We start from the raw sequence: 16,313 nt of genomic DNA, 5'->3' as shown, positions 1-16,313 counted from the left end.
ATTCTATGATTCTATGATTCTATGATTCCTAGAGCTCCAGGCCACGTCACCCTCATCAATCAAGAAAACCCATTAAAGCGTCTGCAACCACCAAGATCAGAAAAGCCCAGTTTTGTTGGGAACAGCTTACTGGGAAAATGCAGGTGCTCCAGCAGCACAGCCCGCACAGGCATCAGCAGCTCTCTGAGATGAAYGTCAATTAAAAAGGGAGATGCTGAATGCAGAACTGCTCAAATGAGCAACTGCGGGCACAGCAAAGCTCAAGTGACGGGGAATTAATGATGCTAGACCTTTAAAATACAAGGGAATTGCAGGATTAGTTATGAGTTTTATAAGGTCAGTTTACCTATTCTTACCTCTTCCATTTTTCACTGCATCTCTCAGGGCTTGTTGCCAATGTTTGCCATTAAAAATCTGCATTTCAATACACAGAAACATTATTTTAGGGCACCCAAAAGCACCACTACATGGAACAAGCTGCAAGCATTTCTGTTAGAAGCCTTCRCAAATTCAAAATCACTTCTCAGGAAATAGGGCCTTTGTGCCCAGGATTACAAGGATGAACCCCATAAGCTGGATGCCTTCTTGACACTTCACACCTTGTATGCGTCTCCAGAGGACGGGCCTCACCTCTTCACRGCTTTCTCTCTGGACCTACACTGAGCATACATCAGTGTCACAGCAAAATAAATCTGCAYAGTTTAGTACCAGCATTCAGAGGATAAAATAGGATTTTTCCTTTTGCTGATGATCCTTCCTAGAAGTAGCTACTCTACCTTCCACCTAACAGAGAGCAACTGTTCTCTGAATACCCTCCATGCAGGTATCTGAAACGGTCTGGTTGGAACAGAGAGAAAGAGGCAATCTCAATTTATCCCCTTCTCCCATACGCATTATGATACAGTCTTTAATTACATGATCATATATTTTCTACAGGACCTGTGAATAATTCATTCCACAGACTGTACTCTGGGAATGAATCAAGAGAACGCAGAGAACTAGACTATTATCTACAGGACTCCTACCTCATTTGTCGCTCAACCTGGATGATGAATGAGTCATGGAATTGTGCAGGAAAAAGAGACCAGTCTCTTAGCTAATGCATTTATTCATTTTAAAAGCTGCTTCACTTTTTGTGTTTCTTGGGGGATGGGAGAGCAAAAGAAGCATTTCATTTGTCTGGATTTWGGGTTCGTTTATCCACCTAGAAGTTCAACCCCTCTCCTGCAGATTCATTTAAGTGTATTAGTCCCTTTGCCAAGGTCCGATCACCATGAGAGATGGTGCAAGAGCAGGGCTAAGGATACTGGTTTGCAGGAGTGTACCAAGGACAGAAAACAGACTTCAGGACTGGCAAGACAACGGCAAAATCCTCAGCAGCAGAAGATGCACAGGTYGGGTTGCCAGAGCACTGCTGACCCTCAACCCTGCTACTGAGGTATGGAGCAAATGCAACTGGAGAGAGAGAGATGCTGCATCAAGCACAAGCTGCCATCTCCTTTGCTCCGGAACACGGGCTGATTGCAACAGCAGCGCATTTGTGCTGCCATCTGTGTTGGCGACCTCTTCTAGCAGACTGCAATACAAATCCCTCTCTGTGGTGGGGGAGAATAAAGGAAAAACGCCTCCTCAGCACTGCACTCCTACCACCGCATGGCTGTATGAATCCCGGCGATGCTCAGGGGCCAGCTAAGGCCCATCAGGTGCACGGCTGTCCTGGGATCAAAGCAGTAATTGGAGTCATGCAGTAATGAACTGCTAAATACATTTCTAAACACAAAGGTTTAACAGGAAAATAAAATTATTCCAGTAATTCAACTCAAAAACATATTTCCAGAGAGCTATTAGAAACAGCTACYTTGTGAAAGATTTGGAGCCATTTACATTTTTCTTCCGAAATGTTGACCTGAGAAGTTTTCTTTACCCTTCCATAACCAAGGGGGAACTTTACAATCCGTCTCTGCTCCTCTCACTATCTCTCTTCAGATTCTGCAGAAGAAACAGCTTTCAGGGGTTATTTCTTCTTCCATCTTTTCTTCTGTAGGCTAAATCAGCACCTCAGTCTGCTTTCAATTCAGCTTCCCTCCCTGMCACAAGAAAATAATAGAAAAGCAGAGCAAATGCCCAGAAGAAATTGTTGAATAAGTGGCACCTGAGCTGTAGGGGGAAAAAAAAAAAAATCAAAAGCATTTCTCTCTGATTCCTCCTCATTTGAGGAACTACCTCCCAGCCCCAAGGATAGATCAAGGCTAAGCACAGCCTAAATAATCCACAGATGCAGGGCCCTAGGTGTAAGGGGTGAGATGGTGGGGAAATAACCTGGGATAATGGTCACTGCTAGAAACCAGAGGGACTCTCTTGAGCCACACAGCCTGCATTAACTGAAATACTCAATTCAACTTGTTTTAATCCATAGTGGGTGAGCTCAGAAACTGCAGCCCCTGGCCGTGCTTCTCTGATGGTCCTGGTGATTTTAGGTTGGAAACGCTGYTTAAAATTGGACTAAAAAAATAATCAGCAGCATTAGAAACCTCTTGATTGCAACTTGCTAGCAGAAAGCAAAAGCCAGAAGTGGTGAGATCCCGGCAGAGACACGGCAAGCAGCTGAGGAAGCTATAAGGCAGGAAGGAGGTTCCTTAATAAGGTGGCAGGGATGGAGTTGGAATCAGGCAGCTATTTCTTTAGAAACCTGCTCTGGACTGCTGCATTCAGTGTTCCCCAGGTGGCTCGGCCACTTTCAAATAGTGTTTCKATTAGAGAAAGAGCTACAGAAGAGCAGGAGCACCAGTTGCCAATTTAGGGTTTTTCTYCCTTCTTTTGCAATAAGAAGGCAAAGCTGAAAGTGGAGAAATCACTCAAAAAAGCTTCGCTTTGGGGAGTGCAGAGGGTGAGAACTGCTCTCCTGAAGAAAAATCCATATATAACCCCATAAGAGTWATATAAAGCCCTTAAAAAGTTATTGTTTTTACAAATGATTCTATCTACAGTGTTTCTTCTTTTCAATCTGCACAGGCCTAGACACAATTACCAGACTGAAGCAAAGTGATGATCAGTTAAAGAAATAATCACTTTAGCAGGGGCATCTGATCAGTAATAAGAGTTTCAAAAAACCTATGTCTGCTTAAGGTAAAAACAAAACATGTTTGGACAAGATCTGTTCAAAAATCTGTATGCCAACCAATTGCATAAATACCCTGCGATGTGAACACATTCGCTTTACACACATTACCAGACAGCAAGATGAGAAGAGAGAGAACATACAGACAGATATAAATATATATAGATAGATAGGTATAGTTAGGTTTTCATGTCAGTAAATAAAATGATGCAATAGTGCAAATATAAGAAAACAAATGCTGAAAAAAATGAGAGTCAAACAAGATACTAAAGGCAATCCTGTAAGTGGCAAGAGTTGTGGATGAATACTGTATAAGGATGTAGAATAATAAACATTTTTTTTTTGTTACAGGACAAACTATCAAAAAAGACCAACCAAACAAAAATTGACTAAATCTTGATGACCTGAAATTCAATTATAAACCCACAGAAGCAACTGAGGAAAAGACGACAATAATTAAAATGGAAGCTGAATGCCATAACCACTGGCTTTTCCAAGCAAGATCTGCTAAAAGAGAGAGAGAGCAGAGGAAGGGGCCCGATGATGGAGGGGCCCACATGCCCAAAAGCCCATTTGCCATTTCAACTATATCAGCAGCACTGTTTCTCCCCAAATTGTGCCTCTCTCATGTCCCTATACCACCAATGATATAAGGTTAGGAAAATAAGCATATTTTTAAAGTTTTAGCTATTTTACAGTAACTTGAAAAAGAAAAATAGCTGGAAAAAGCACTGGCAAATAACTACAATAATCCTGCACGTAAGACATGGCTTTGCCCTGCATCCCACCTGGGAATTGTGGTTCGGGAGCATTTCTACCCAAACAGTTACTCAGACTCTCCAGGACCTGCCTCTAACCCCATGTTTTGGCATTCTCATATCCTTATTTTACTCTGTCTGCACAGCAATGAAAGTCACGGTGTTGCAAATCATTTTACCTTAAATTTTCTGAATTAAACATGCAGGCCAAGCTAATTTTTGCATCTGCAGTGACACCTAGTGCAAGAAAGCAAAACCACATTCAAATGAGCTTCCAGACAGAAGAAAAGCTATTAGTATTTATTGTGTGATTTGTGATGGAGAAATATAAGCATGAAAAATTAACATCAAGACCTTTAAACCTTTCTTAATAGCTTGTCTTTTTCATAACATTCACAAGTCAGCTGAAGGGAATCCAATCACCTATAATATTAAAGAGGACACAATGCAAGTGTGCATTCATACCTGTCCATACAAATCCCATTTGGTAGATGTTCTTACACTACTATTTTTTTGTCCTGAGAAAGCTAACAAGCTCAGGAACAACATTTGTACTCATTTTTCAAACGAAAATAAAATAAAACAGGGAAAAAAATCAGGACAAAAATATTAGTTATATTTTAAAATAATATAATAATGGGAAGACAGGAATAATAGAAGTTGTCCCTGCCCGTTTTATAAGTATGCAATCTTATTTTAATCTGCAGTGATTATTAAACCCCTTCCTTAAAAATTCAAGCAGAAGATACAGMCTGTAGAAATGAAATACAAACAGGAAGCATGAGAACTGCTAACAGAGCTGATATATAGAAGTTACAAATTAGCAAAGAGTTTGCCAGTTAAGGCAAAAAGAAGCTTTCTAAACCAAATGCAACATCAACCAACAACAATTTTACAAAAATGAACCAGAAATGAAGCAAAAAGTTCAAAAATGAACTTTTACTGAAAAGGGAAAAGTTCTCAGGAGTGTTATTCCTGACAAACATGCAAACACACACACATGCCAAAGCTGAAAACAGTTTAAATACAGTATCACACATACACTATCTTGCATATAAATGCAAATCCTTCCCATAACTTCCTATTTTTTAACTCAACCTGTAACATTTTAGGACTTCTGTTCCGAGGACATGTAGCCATGTTTACTTCTAATGGGATTTTGCAGAAAGCCAAAGGCAGGATTAAAGAACACGCTGCATCTTTCACAAAACCCTTTGATAACGGGCTTCCCAGGGGTAAAATGATTAAACTGATAAGAGCRATACACTTTTGCCCATCTGATATCTTTATCTATATCTAAAACAAGTTTATCATTAGTGATCTAGGACAACCACATTATGCAGCACACMGAGGATTTTTTTTGGTTGATAAAAAGCACTGGACATCAGTTTGTCATTAAAAATGTAATTCAGCATTAAAACACTAGTTTGTATTTATTCGTCACAGCAATTTAAGACCTTGTCTGATGATTTCATCTGCCTCAAAAAGAGGCACAGCTTTTAAAAGCTGGTAGATGTTAATGCTTGCAGACAGACATACAAGCAACAGTTTTCTTCTGTCCAAAGGGATGACTAATTTAAGGACATAAAAATGTACTGCTATCCAATAGCCACTGAAGGACCTGAGAAAGAAAAAAGTTATGTAAACACTACGTTCAATAACACATTTGCACAACACGTGGCAAAGTCCTGCAGCAGAGCTAGTGTTATTGATGGAAGTGAGGCTGTGTCACTACATCCAACAAGACAGAGTCGGAGGAAGCAGCTGCTGGTTAAATTATTGATTGTGAGAATTACCCACACAAAATAATTCAAGAAAGGGCCCTGTACTTCAGTACACTCTGCAAAGACAGATCCCTGCATCCTTTGACAGCAGTTGAGGTCTCTCACACAATGCAAACTGCATGATTAGAAGCAAACAGCAGGATAAATAAAATGAAAGGTGGCTCTAATACTACTTAAAACCAAAGGAAATGGTCTGAACGTATCTGTGTGGTAGGCAAGAATGACACGCATCAGAAAAGTAAAAGGCTAGAAGTATTGCATGGATTTCACACAAACAGCAAAGCAGAGAAAAGAAACCTAAAAGAAAGGGAAAAGTATCTTAGAGAATTCTATAAAAGAGAACACATTTTAAAAAGATTAATAGAAAGGCTGCTAGAGGTTAGGGAAAGGAATTGAAGCACTCACAAAAGAGGGAAAAAAATAAGATGCCAATAAAAGAAAGATCTCTAGAAGGATGACAACACCTGCACTCAGATGTAACAGTCACATCAAAGGAAGTTCTGTGCCAATTAAAGTCTCAAAGAAAGGAGAAAAAAATGAAAGTAGGAGAGGTCACTCTACCATCTTAGAAACCATCTGAAGAAATTATAGACCCCAGGACTGATCTTTAACAGAACCACATAAAAGGACTAAACTAAGGAAAAAAGCAAGCAYGTTTTCTTCTCTCCTCCCCTTCTTTTGAGAGATATGCATGAAAATATTAACAGGAAAAAAAGAAAAAAAAAAGTAGAGAAATTCAGTGTAGTGAATTCAGTGGAGGCAAAATCTTGGTGTTAACTAAGTGCTGAGGTTACAAGACACTTGAGAAGAGAAGAAAACGTATTTGTGAAGTGCAGTTCTTTAGACAGAGCTAATGACATTTGAGGAAGTGACCCACATCGGATGGGCTTTACAAAAATCCAACAGTATTTCAAAGCAGCACAAAAGCAGAACCTTCACACCACGCTACACATCACTCTACGTATTTTTTATTAGGTTTAGCAAGCATTAAAATATCTTCCCTTCAATTAAAGGCAGGGCCAGAGGCCAGACTAATACCAGATCAGTAAAGACAGGTTCTCGTGCCATGTTATAGTGAGGAGGCCCAGGATGGAAACAAGCATGAGAAGCATCAGCACTGGAAACAACGCTCAGATGGACAATCCCAAGCAGCTGCCATGCTAAAGAGCAAAGGAAACTTCTTATGAGTCAACCCAGTTTAAACACAGTCCAGTGTCCTAATCTCTGCATCATGAAGACTGGGAGGATTTGGGCTTTAGAAGTCAGCAGACAGTCATGCAGATTCCATAGAAATCCAGTCTCCCTCCAGAAGTGCTTTTCCCAAATGTGGGGAAGAGAAYGTGATTTCAGTATTGCCATCACAAGGCCAAGGTGTGTCCAAGAAGGCAATGGGGTATTTGAAGGATCATTAAAAAATCCGCAGAGCCAATAGTGGCATTAAGATCTACAGCCCAAGTTCAAAGCCCAAACTCACAATCCGTACTCAGCCTGAAGACTCCCACTGTGATGGAAAACATAAGTAAAGATGAACCGAAGAAAGACAATATAGCAAAGCAGAATAAGTACATTAAAAGCTAAAGGCAGAAAATAAGGAAGGATACCAAGATATAGCTACGTCAACCGGACACATGGTGTTGTGCCAATTGAAATGAAAGTTTATGCTGCCAAACACATTCTCTCAAAAATCTGCTTTCAGATTTTTTTTTCCTAAATATTTCAAATCTGGATAGAATTTTCCCTTCTCCACGTGTTATTTTCAAAGTAGCATTTGGCTTTTGTTGGTATAATTTGGAAGTACAGAATGATTGGGAAGTGCAAAGAGGTTCAGCAAACATCTTCCCCACAAAGCAGTAATAAGGTTTGAATGCATCATTTCTTTGTGAGGCCCGATGAAAACACTGTATTCAGAAAGACGAGGTAACTTTTTCCAGCCCTCTCTGATCTAATAAAACACATTGCACTACAAACCTCACTTCTTGCATTTTTCAAGCCTCATGCCCAATCCTTTCAACTGCTTTGGAGTTAAACACTCACAGATTTTTCTCCTTGCCCTGTGAAAACAATCCCAAAACATGTGAACTCTGCTGCTCAGAACCGAGTGTGAAAATTCCCGTCACGTGTGACCTGGGAAATGCCCTTCAGCCAGCAACGCACTCAACATCTGGCAGGCAGATGTGAGGTCGTAGCTATCTGGTTACAAGAATTCTGAGAACCAGCTCCCTAAAAGCTTTGGGGCAAAAGGTGTTAGGGCAAAAGGAGACTGGATTCTCCAAGTCTAGCGGTGTTGGCTGCTTTGCGGCAAGAACTAAAGGACAGGAAGAGYCTTTTGCAGACCTATCTCATGACAGCCAACTTGGGCACTGAGACACTCCATCCAAAAGCAGAGGAAAGGAAGACACCAGCAGGACCATCCTCTCAAACATCAAACACCCTTCCTCACAAGGCCAGACAAAATAAGAGTTATGAGGAAATGCACAGTTACCCCCCTTTCTTTTCTGCAGGAGAAACCCAGGCAGGCAGGATTGCAGACCTTGACTACCTAGACGTACTGCCCAGTACTGTCCTGGTCTCCCTGGGCTGGCAAGGCTCTCTCCACTCCTCCCACGCACCCCAGAGGCCTTTCCAAGAAACACCTCAGAGACAGATACACACCGAACSAAGAATGAAGTCCTGAACTGAAATTGTTCTTCCTTCCTTCAGCTTTTTTATGACTAGGCTTTTCCTGATTTATAGCAGATTCTGCAAGCCCTGCCATCTGCACGGGACAAAATACCTTTATTTCTGCTCCTCCAAAGTGACTTCTGGACCAAAGAGTTTCCCTTGGAATCTGCAATTCTCTACCTTCAATGTTAAACTCTGGAAATTGATTTAAAAACAAGTATCCTGCTCTCCCCTCCCCAGGTGCTTACCAGATATGCCACTCCCTGCTTGGTATATTTGGTTTCAGGAAAAGTGCTAGATAATTGTAACACATCCCCTGACAYGTGGAAATCAGAGGCACTGCCCTCCCAACTTCTAATTTCTCCAAGGTTTTGCAATAGCAGAAGATTCACTGTGGATCCTCAGGGCTRATAAGGTGGCTCAAGAATCTACCTGGCTCTATATTCTCCACAAAAACAAAAAAGAGGTTGGCAGGCTTACGGATAAAGCTGACTCTGTTCTGCATTTATTTAAGTACAGAAAGTGAATTCAAAATTGATTAGAAGGAGCAAGTCAAGCAAACGACCTCAAAAACCTATAAAAACGCCAGATGTCTGCTGCAATATTAACTTTGACCTGCTGCACACATGTCACAGTTTGCATTCCATTTGTAAAATATGCATCCTCATACAGAGAGTGGGTGTATGTGTATATATGTATAAAAATATATATATGCGCAGTGTCAAATATGAAATGTAACAGCTGTGAGAAATCCCTTTGAAAATCCCAAACAATAAGTCATTATCATCAGATCCCATCGCAGTAACTATTTATTGAGTAAACGAAAGTGAAATTTTGAATAGGATTTGAACACTAGCAAATGGGTCAGAAAAGAATGAATTCAGCATTAAAGGATTTTTTTTTTTTTTTTTTTCCAGATGTACTGCAGGAAGAAATTGTTAAATATTTAAAAACTTTCCCTGACTGACAATAAACAAGTCTGCTCTAACTGTGAGCACCTTAGACAATCTTTTAGCAAACAAAGCCCAAATTACACTAACCACCACTGCTTTCTATAGTTTATAATTTGGTTTTGAGCTACTCAGGCTGGCAAACTTCCAAAAAGCCCTTTCCCATTCGTGTGGTAGCAATGATTTCAGGAATCATTAAACAAGAAGTGAATAAAAGTATGCATAGCTTCAGTAACACGGGGTAGAATAAAGCAGTGGAACCAATAAATCTTCTRCAAATTTCCATTTTTTTCAAGGCCAAGAAAGTTTTATCAGTTGCCTTTACCCTATAATACAAGCTCTACTTATACATTGAAATATCAGCAAATAAAAATGTAAAATACAGAAGCTGTAAGAATTAAAATAATAAAGGTTTTGGAGTAGAATATCACAAGTCTGGCTTCTGTGTTCAAGTCAGCTATGTAACAAAATTGATATGTTTATAATTTCCCCTCTTTATAGCAATTGTTCAGTTCTTCCTACAATTCTGTAATTTCTATGGAAGAATCCATGCATTTACAACATTAATCTGTGAAGATTTTCCATATGCTACATCATACTCACCTCATAACTGACTAAAATTCACAAAATCTCCTTGTAACAATGACTCTTCCAACCGAGAATTTAGTTTTGTATTTTTTTTTAAAGGGGAGGGAGGGTTAAATGAAGAAGAGTGTACATAGAGATAATCCAAGAGAGCAAAAACAAACAAAAAAAGAATAGTATAAAACTGGACCCAAAACATTCTCTGAGGAATACACAAATGGTAATTCCCAGTCCGATATCTGGACAAACATTAAACAGTCCATTCTGTCATGCCATCTGCCAGCCAGTTACCAATCCCGCTCTGTGCTCTGATTTGTGCTTCGTTTTTAAGCAGCCAGAAGTGAACTTAAAAATAAATAAACAAATAAATAAAACAAATCAAAGTGGTACATAGTAAAAAATCAATTGCAAAAACAGATCTCAGATCAGTTTAATAATGTTTGTTGCTCATGTGTATTGAATTCCAAACCACTATGGGCTCTGTGTGCACAGCAGGACAYGAAGGTTTAAATAGTGAGCTACCAAACGCAACATAAATGGCATCAGTCAGACCTGGGAATATTCACAATATAAATACCAAGGGAAGAGGGAGCTGCCTGCCCCATGCCAGGTTTCTTTCATTTGCAACTCACGARAAGTATTTAGTATTTAGAAACTTTGTAAGAGACTAGCATTTCTGCAGCATGAGGTCCATGATGGCAAGCCAAAGAAAGAGTTGTGCTTTCTTTACTGATATTATTTCAAATTTTATTCCAAAACACTACAATGTGTAAAAATTTACTCTAGTATGAAATTACTAGAGTAAATTTAAGAATTTACTCTAAAAACCTCCCCCACAATGGACTACTTGCAACACAACAGAAATTTTATAAGCAAAAAAAMCTGAAGACAGACAAAATGGGTAGAAAATAGGTAGGATGAGTAGAAAAAAAATGTATATTTATCTATGTCTTACTTTCAGAATATTTTGGGTTTCATTCCACTTGTTTGTCCACTCTTTGGTCAGTTCTTGCACCTGTAAAAGAAAACAAACGTCCGAAAAAAGAAATCACGGCCCCTCTGTTCCATTCTTTGTAAAATGTGAGATTTAAACAAAGGTTGAGAGGAGCATTACTCCTCCTGCAACAATTCTAGAATTCTAGAATTCTCCCATTTTCACACACACAAAAGAAGTYGAAGATTAATTTCCCTCAACAAAACATAGCCCAGTTTCCTTACCAGTAGAATTTAGGCTTTTTCCTTTAACATATATGCCTGAAAACAAATGGTTAAGTGGCCATTCCTACAATTTTTCTCTCTCAAAAAAAAAAGAAACTAGAAAATTTTTATTTCACTTACAAAATGAAACAAAGGACAGGCACAGCCTCCTAAAATAATGACAGATATTTTTAGAAAAATTGAGTGATTTCACTAGGTGCTTGGCCAGTCCCCTTATATCTAATATAGCTCCTCCAAATACCTCGGCACCTGCAACCTGCTATTTATTTTTCAAAGCCAGGTCACACCAGTCCTAATGCTCCCAATCACAATGTTAATAGAAAAATTAAAAGGTTTCTGTTCACTACAGCTGAASAATTTTTATCCCAAAGAAATCATTTTTAATTGTTCTTTTAGGAGGACAAGTCACTTCACTAAAGAACACTACCATATATTTGTGAGATGACTCAAATATGGTGATACAGTCCTTGGATCTCTACAAACAAATTAATTATTGCATTCATTTAATTATAAAAAGCTCTAACCACTGCAATAGCTATTCAGAATTTTCTGTAACTGTGTCTGTAGCGATTTTCTCATATAGTAATCACGTAACCTATTAACGAGGTTGACAAAAGATAATAAAAAATGCTCTATATACTTCCCACACAGAGAGGCCAAGACTTCTGAGGAGGACAAGTAGTGATTACTGTCAGGGCTTAAAAAACATCCCCTAATTAGCACATAAATCAGCAGTTTATATCATGCAACTATTCTGAGATAAAAGTTTTATGTTTATGCACACAAAAATTAGTTATACACACAAAAATTATGCTACTCATACGAACCAACTTGTCACTCAACTCTGACTGACCTAGATGACAACAAGCTTTAAAARCTTGGTAAGGGCGGAAAAGTAACTTAACAGCTGAAGGTTAAAATTATTGTGATGCAGGTTGTGATTTAGTATTGAAGGTAACATAATAAAGGAGTTTCTGCACATGGTGTAAAGTTTAAAATGTGTCTCTAGAAGAAATTTGGCCAGAGAGAAGTCTGTAGTCTGCTTTGTGGTTAAGGCTCCTAACACGGCTCATGCTAATGCACACGTTTTACTCCTATTTGTCATGAAGTTTCAGGTGTCAGTTTATAAAATAATGCTTCCAACTTGACTCTAAAATTGGTATTGACAACCAGATTCCTAAAAAGTACAAATATATACAAAAGAACCTATTTTTCTGACATCCATTAGGTATGCAAAATACATATCTCCAAGTGTAAGGTGCTGATCTTGTAATCATAAAGCAGTACCAGGGAAGTCTTTTAATTTAGCTCAGTAAAGATATCTGCATCCATATTTGATTGGAGCACCACTGACAACATTAAGAATTAAAAATGGTAAATAAACTCACTAACACATATTTGAAGAATTCCAAATCCTCTCTTCCCTCTTTTCCCCAAACCTGAATAACTTTATTTAAAAAAAAAGCTTTGCAACAGTGCTGAAACCAAGTAAAAATATTAAGTATAAACATTTAATAAATACTAAAATACATAAGATCAATAAAGGATGGTGTTTACATTTTTATTACTAAGATAAAAATACTTACTATTCATAGCATATTAACAAGGTAAGAATGATAGATTGTGAGCGAAGCTAATGAGAGCACCATTATAATCCATATTCTTTTGGTGGACAGGGTACTTGAGAGCACTTGCGGTGAGACACCCTAGGGAATTCACCCACCCAATGCTCAAACAAAAAATAAGGTGGCTGCTCAGGCATCAAACATATTGGCCCACGTCTGTAACAGATTTGAGGACTGACACATTCGGAAAACATAAGGCACAAGCTACTCAAAAACAGGAATGTGCCAGCCAGTTCCCTCAAAAGCATCTATTGCATTTCCTATGTCTTTGTCACTCTGATTCCTATAATATAGCACTGTAATCTTGTGGGGATGCCTTCCTACATTTTATGTATTTTTTTAATAAAGAAGGTGCCTTGAGATTAAATATTTTGATTACTTCAGCAAAAGAGTTAAGTAAATATTAAAGATGCATAGTTTGTTTATAATGCTATCTTGCATTAATAGGACAAAACAATAAGTTATATCTTTATATATATATATATAAATAAAATCTTATATCTCTTATGTAAGAGTTATATATCAAGAAAATGCTGTTTGAGAGGAAAACAAAGGACATTTATCCAAAAAAGAGCCCTGAAAACAATTGCAGCTTGTTTTGCCTCGAGACCCCATTTGCTTTCTGATTTGACGTTATCAAACCGCAACTTACCCTTGCTTCATTCTGCTGAAGCTTTTCCTCCATACTTAAAGCTGTTGGAGAATCCAAGAGGGCAATCTAAAATTGTAAAAGTCAACATTAGCATGGCAAAAAAATCAACCCTGTTGGAATCAAATGAAAGAAGTTCAATCTTTTTCATACTTCAGTAGAGGATATTTTAAACTCCACTATATGACAAACCACCTCGAACCACAATGTACAATCACAGCAATCAAGATTATGTCAAAGCTGATATTCTGAATACAAACCAGCAGGTTGGGGGTATTTTCGTTCCTTGTGTATACACATTGCCACACACTGAAACTAAGTAGATTTCTGATAAAGTTACTGTTATATTTCTGTTAACAATGAAAAAATATACACCAATAGTCTTGTGTGGCTTAAGATTTTCATAGAATCATAGAATCCTTAAGGTTGGAAGGGATCTTTAGAGATTATCTAGTCCAACCTTCCGCACACACAGGGTCACCTAGAGCATGTGGTACAGGGTTGCATCCAAGTGGGGTTTTGGAGATCTCCATTTGCTCTAAAACATGCAAGTATGGTGTTTATTCGGGGAAAAAAAATAATTGGTTTTTGAAGAGAGAAAGTAACACATCACACACACAAACATATACACATATACACTTAAGCAACACTCTTTTTTAAATAACCTTTGACACTATTTTTCATAAACAATATTTCCAGTGATCTATGGAAGCATTTGCAACACGAAATTCTGGAAATACGAAGGGAGCCCATAAAATAAATTAACCAGGGATTTATGTTCTATTGTGTATATCTAACACCAGCTGCTGTTTAACCCATCATCCCAAATTCAATTAACTGAAGCTAGTGCTCCACTGTCTCCCACACAGCCATYCATCACATCCCACAACAGCACCAGATTTATACTGCAATAGCTGCTGCTTTACGGTTTGGAACTGGGTCAAAACATGAGATCTACAAAGGGCTCTATCTACTTTGTTAACTCGAAATCAAGCTATATATCCAAAACAATCAGCCAGGGAAGAAAAATAATATGATTCTCCCCCGGCAAAAAATACAAGAAAAACACAGGGCTGAAATAGAGCAATTTGACCCCATCAGGAGTTTTCTAATTATCTGCAACACAGCAGAWTTCCCTGCTTCAATCACCTGCAGACCCCTCACTGCCTCCAACGATGGTCCCATCTCCTCCTTCACCAAATGATGAAGTTTCATGGATGAAGTCCAGCTAAAGCCCCAGGTGTCAGAACACGTGTGCTGAACTGACACATTGCACCTCCTAGCTAAAATAAAACCAGGTATTTCTAGAAATAAWTCTAAAGTTTCATTTCTAATGTCTTCCCAAATCCCCTCTCCTCAAGCATGAGCCAGCAGTGCCCAAGTGGCATTATTTAGCAGAGACAACCAGCCTCGAGACAGTTTTATTTTCCTCATTGTCGGCTTAGCTTCACCATCCTCAAAGCAGAGGAAGAAACTAAGCTCAACTGAGCTTGTGCAGCAAATGTTTGCAGGGGCTAATACTGACAGAGAAACAAGAGCACTGTGGAGAAGGGAAGCCAAGGGGAACTTCTCCTGGCTCACAAAAAAAAGGCCTGTGCAGAAGAGGTTCTGTGTGTCCAGGGTCCAGAGCGAAACCTTTGCAAAGGAACCATGCACGTGTACGTTGAAGGCCTAAAAGAGATTTATGCTTGTTCCAGTAGCAACTTTTGGTTGGTTTTCCTAGCACGTGGGATAAATAGTAACGAGTAAATAGTCCAGACTGCTCAGATCAGTAATTCAGGGACTCAACACAGCAAGCACGAGCCAAGGCAGCATCCATCAAATACAAAACAGATTTTGTTCAGTCGGTCAAGCAGACGTTCCCTAGTAAAATTGATTCATAATAATAATATCACTTTTAAGTACTAGCATTTCTAGCCCTGTCGTCAGAAGTCTTTCTGGCCTTTTTAATTCCCAGTCTCGGTGCATTACAGCATTTTGCCTCATGATTACAGCACCACCATCACAATCTGTTGTTTTAGCAACAGTAAGGTTAAATAAGCAGTTATCAAATAACTGTTAAAAGTTTTTKAAGTCAAGGGCAAAAGTCAGGAAAAAACTTTAAATGCTCCATATTACCTTTTTTTGGATTCACTTTTATCATTCMGTATGTATTATGGATGCTCTACTCTGTATTGCACAGAGGTATAATCAGATATTTACCTGAGCATTAGAATTGACAGTTAACAGAATTAGTGCCCCTTTGCACTCCTTCATCTTCCCTCAGCTGACATAAATCTAGCACTGAAAGAACGTGGACATATATGCTTAGCACGTTTACCTCCTTGCTAACACACTGTGCAGCCTAAGAAAACATCAGCTTTCAAACCTGTCCATATTCCCACAGTTTTGCATTTGAACATCTCAATTACTTTATAGCTTCTGTTACTGCTCGGTACCAACTGAGGGGTCTTTTCAGCTCATCAGACTAGATACAGCAAATATGTTACTGCTCAGTTACCTTATGTTGTGGTGACTACCTGTTTCACAGAGTACTGCAATCAAGGTCTGATTTTATTAAGACAAAGCTAAAAGCTTTGGGCCGGTAATTTTTCCCCTGTTATGTTAAAAGAGGTAATCTGCTGGCCATATGGAAACTGATTCAATCGGGAAAATAATATTCATTCATAACCTCATACAGCTTGTTTACTCAAATCAATATGATGAAAGATAATTATTTCGTTACATCCTAGAAATAGATGTTATAACTCAAGGAAAATTATACCTAACTTTCAGGCAAAACTAACCTGATTCCCTTGAGCAAGCAAGGCTTTTAACCGGGCTATTTCAGCTCTCAGCTCCCGGATCAGCTTGACGTTAGGATCCTCATTAATAGTAGGCTTGTTGATGATGTTTTTGGCTCTRTTTGCATAGCGAAGGGTACTTAAAGTTTCTCCGTAATTGACATCAGCAGGTGAAATAGCTA

At 38.7% G+C, this 16,313-nt stretch overlaps 1 protein-coding gene across 1 annotated transcript in view; it reads right to left on the bottom strand.

Annotated features, from left to right (window-relative positions):
• Window positions 1-16,313, bottom strand: part of KIF16B (kinesin family member 16B) — a 113,381-nt gene that overhangs the window by 76,581 nt on the left and 20,487 nt on the right. Inside the window, exons 10-12 of the mRNA XM_026036600.1 lie at window positions 16,135-16,310; window positions 13,352-13,417; window positions 10,812-10,871 (exon numbers count right to left, since the gene is read on the bottom strand). Of these exons, the coding sequence (XP_025892385.1) occupies window positions 10,812-10,871; window positions 13,352-13,417; window positions 16,135-16,310 (302 nt within the window). The remainder of the gene's footprint in view (window positions 1-10,811; window positions 10,872-13,351; window positions 13,418-16,134; window positions 16,311-16,313) is intronic.

This window comes from Nothoprocta perdicaria, unplaced genomic scaffold (assembly GCF_003342845.1).
Source record: "Nothoprocta perdicaria isolate Ctin4 unplaced genomic scaffold, notPer1 scaffold_181, whole genome shotgun sequence".
In the NCBI taxonomy this organism is placed as follows: Eukaryota; Metazoa; Chordata; class Aves; order Tinamiformes; family Tinamidae; genus Nothoprocta; species Nothoprocta perdicaria.
Note: the sequence above shows the minus strand (reverse complement) of the source record. Positions and strands in the feature narration are given on the sequence as shown.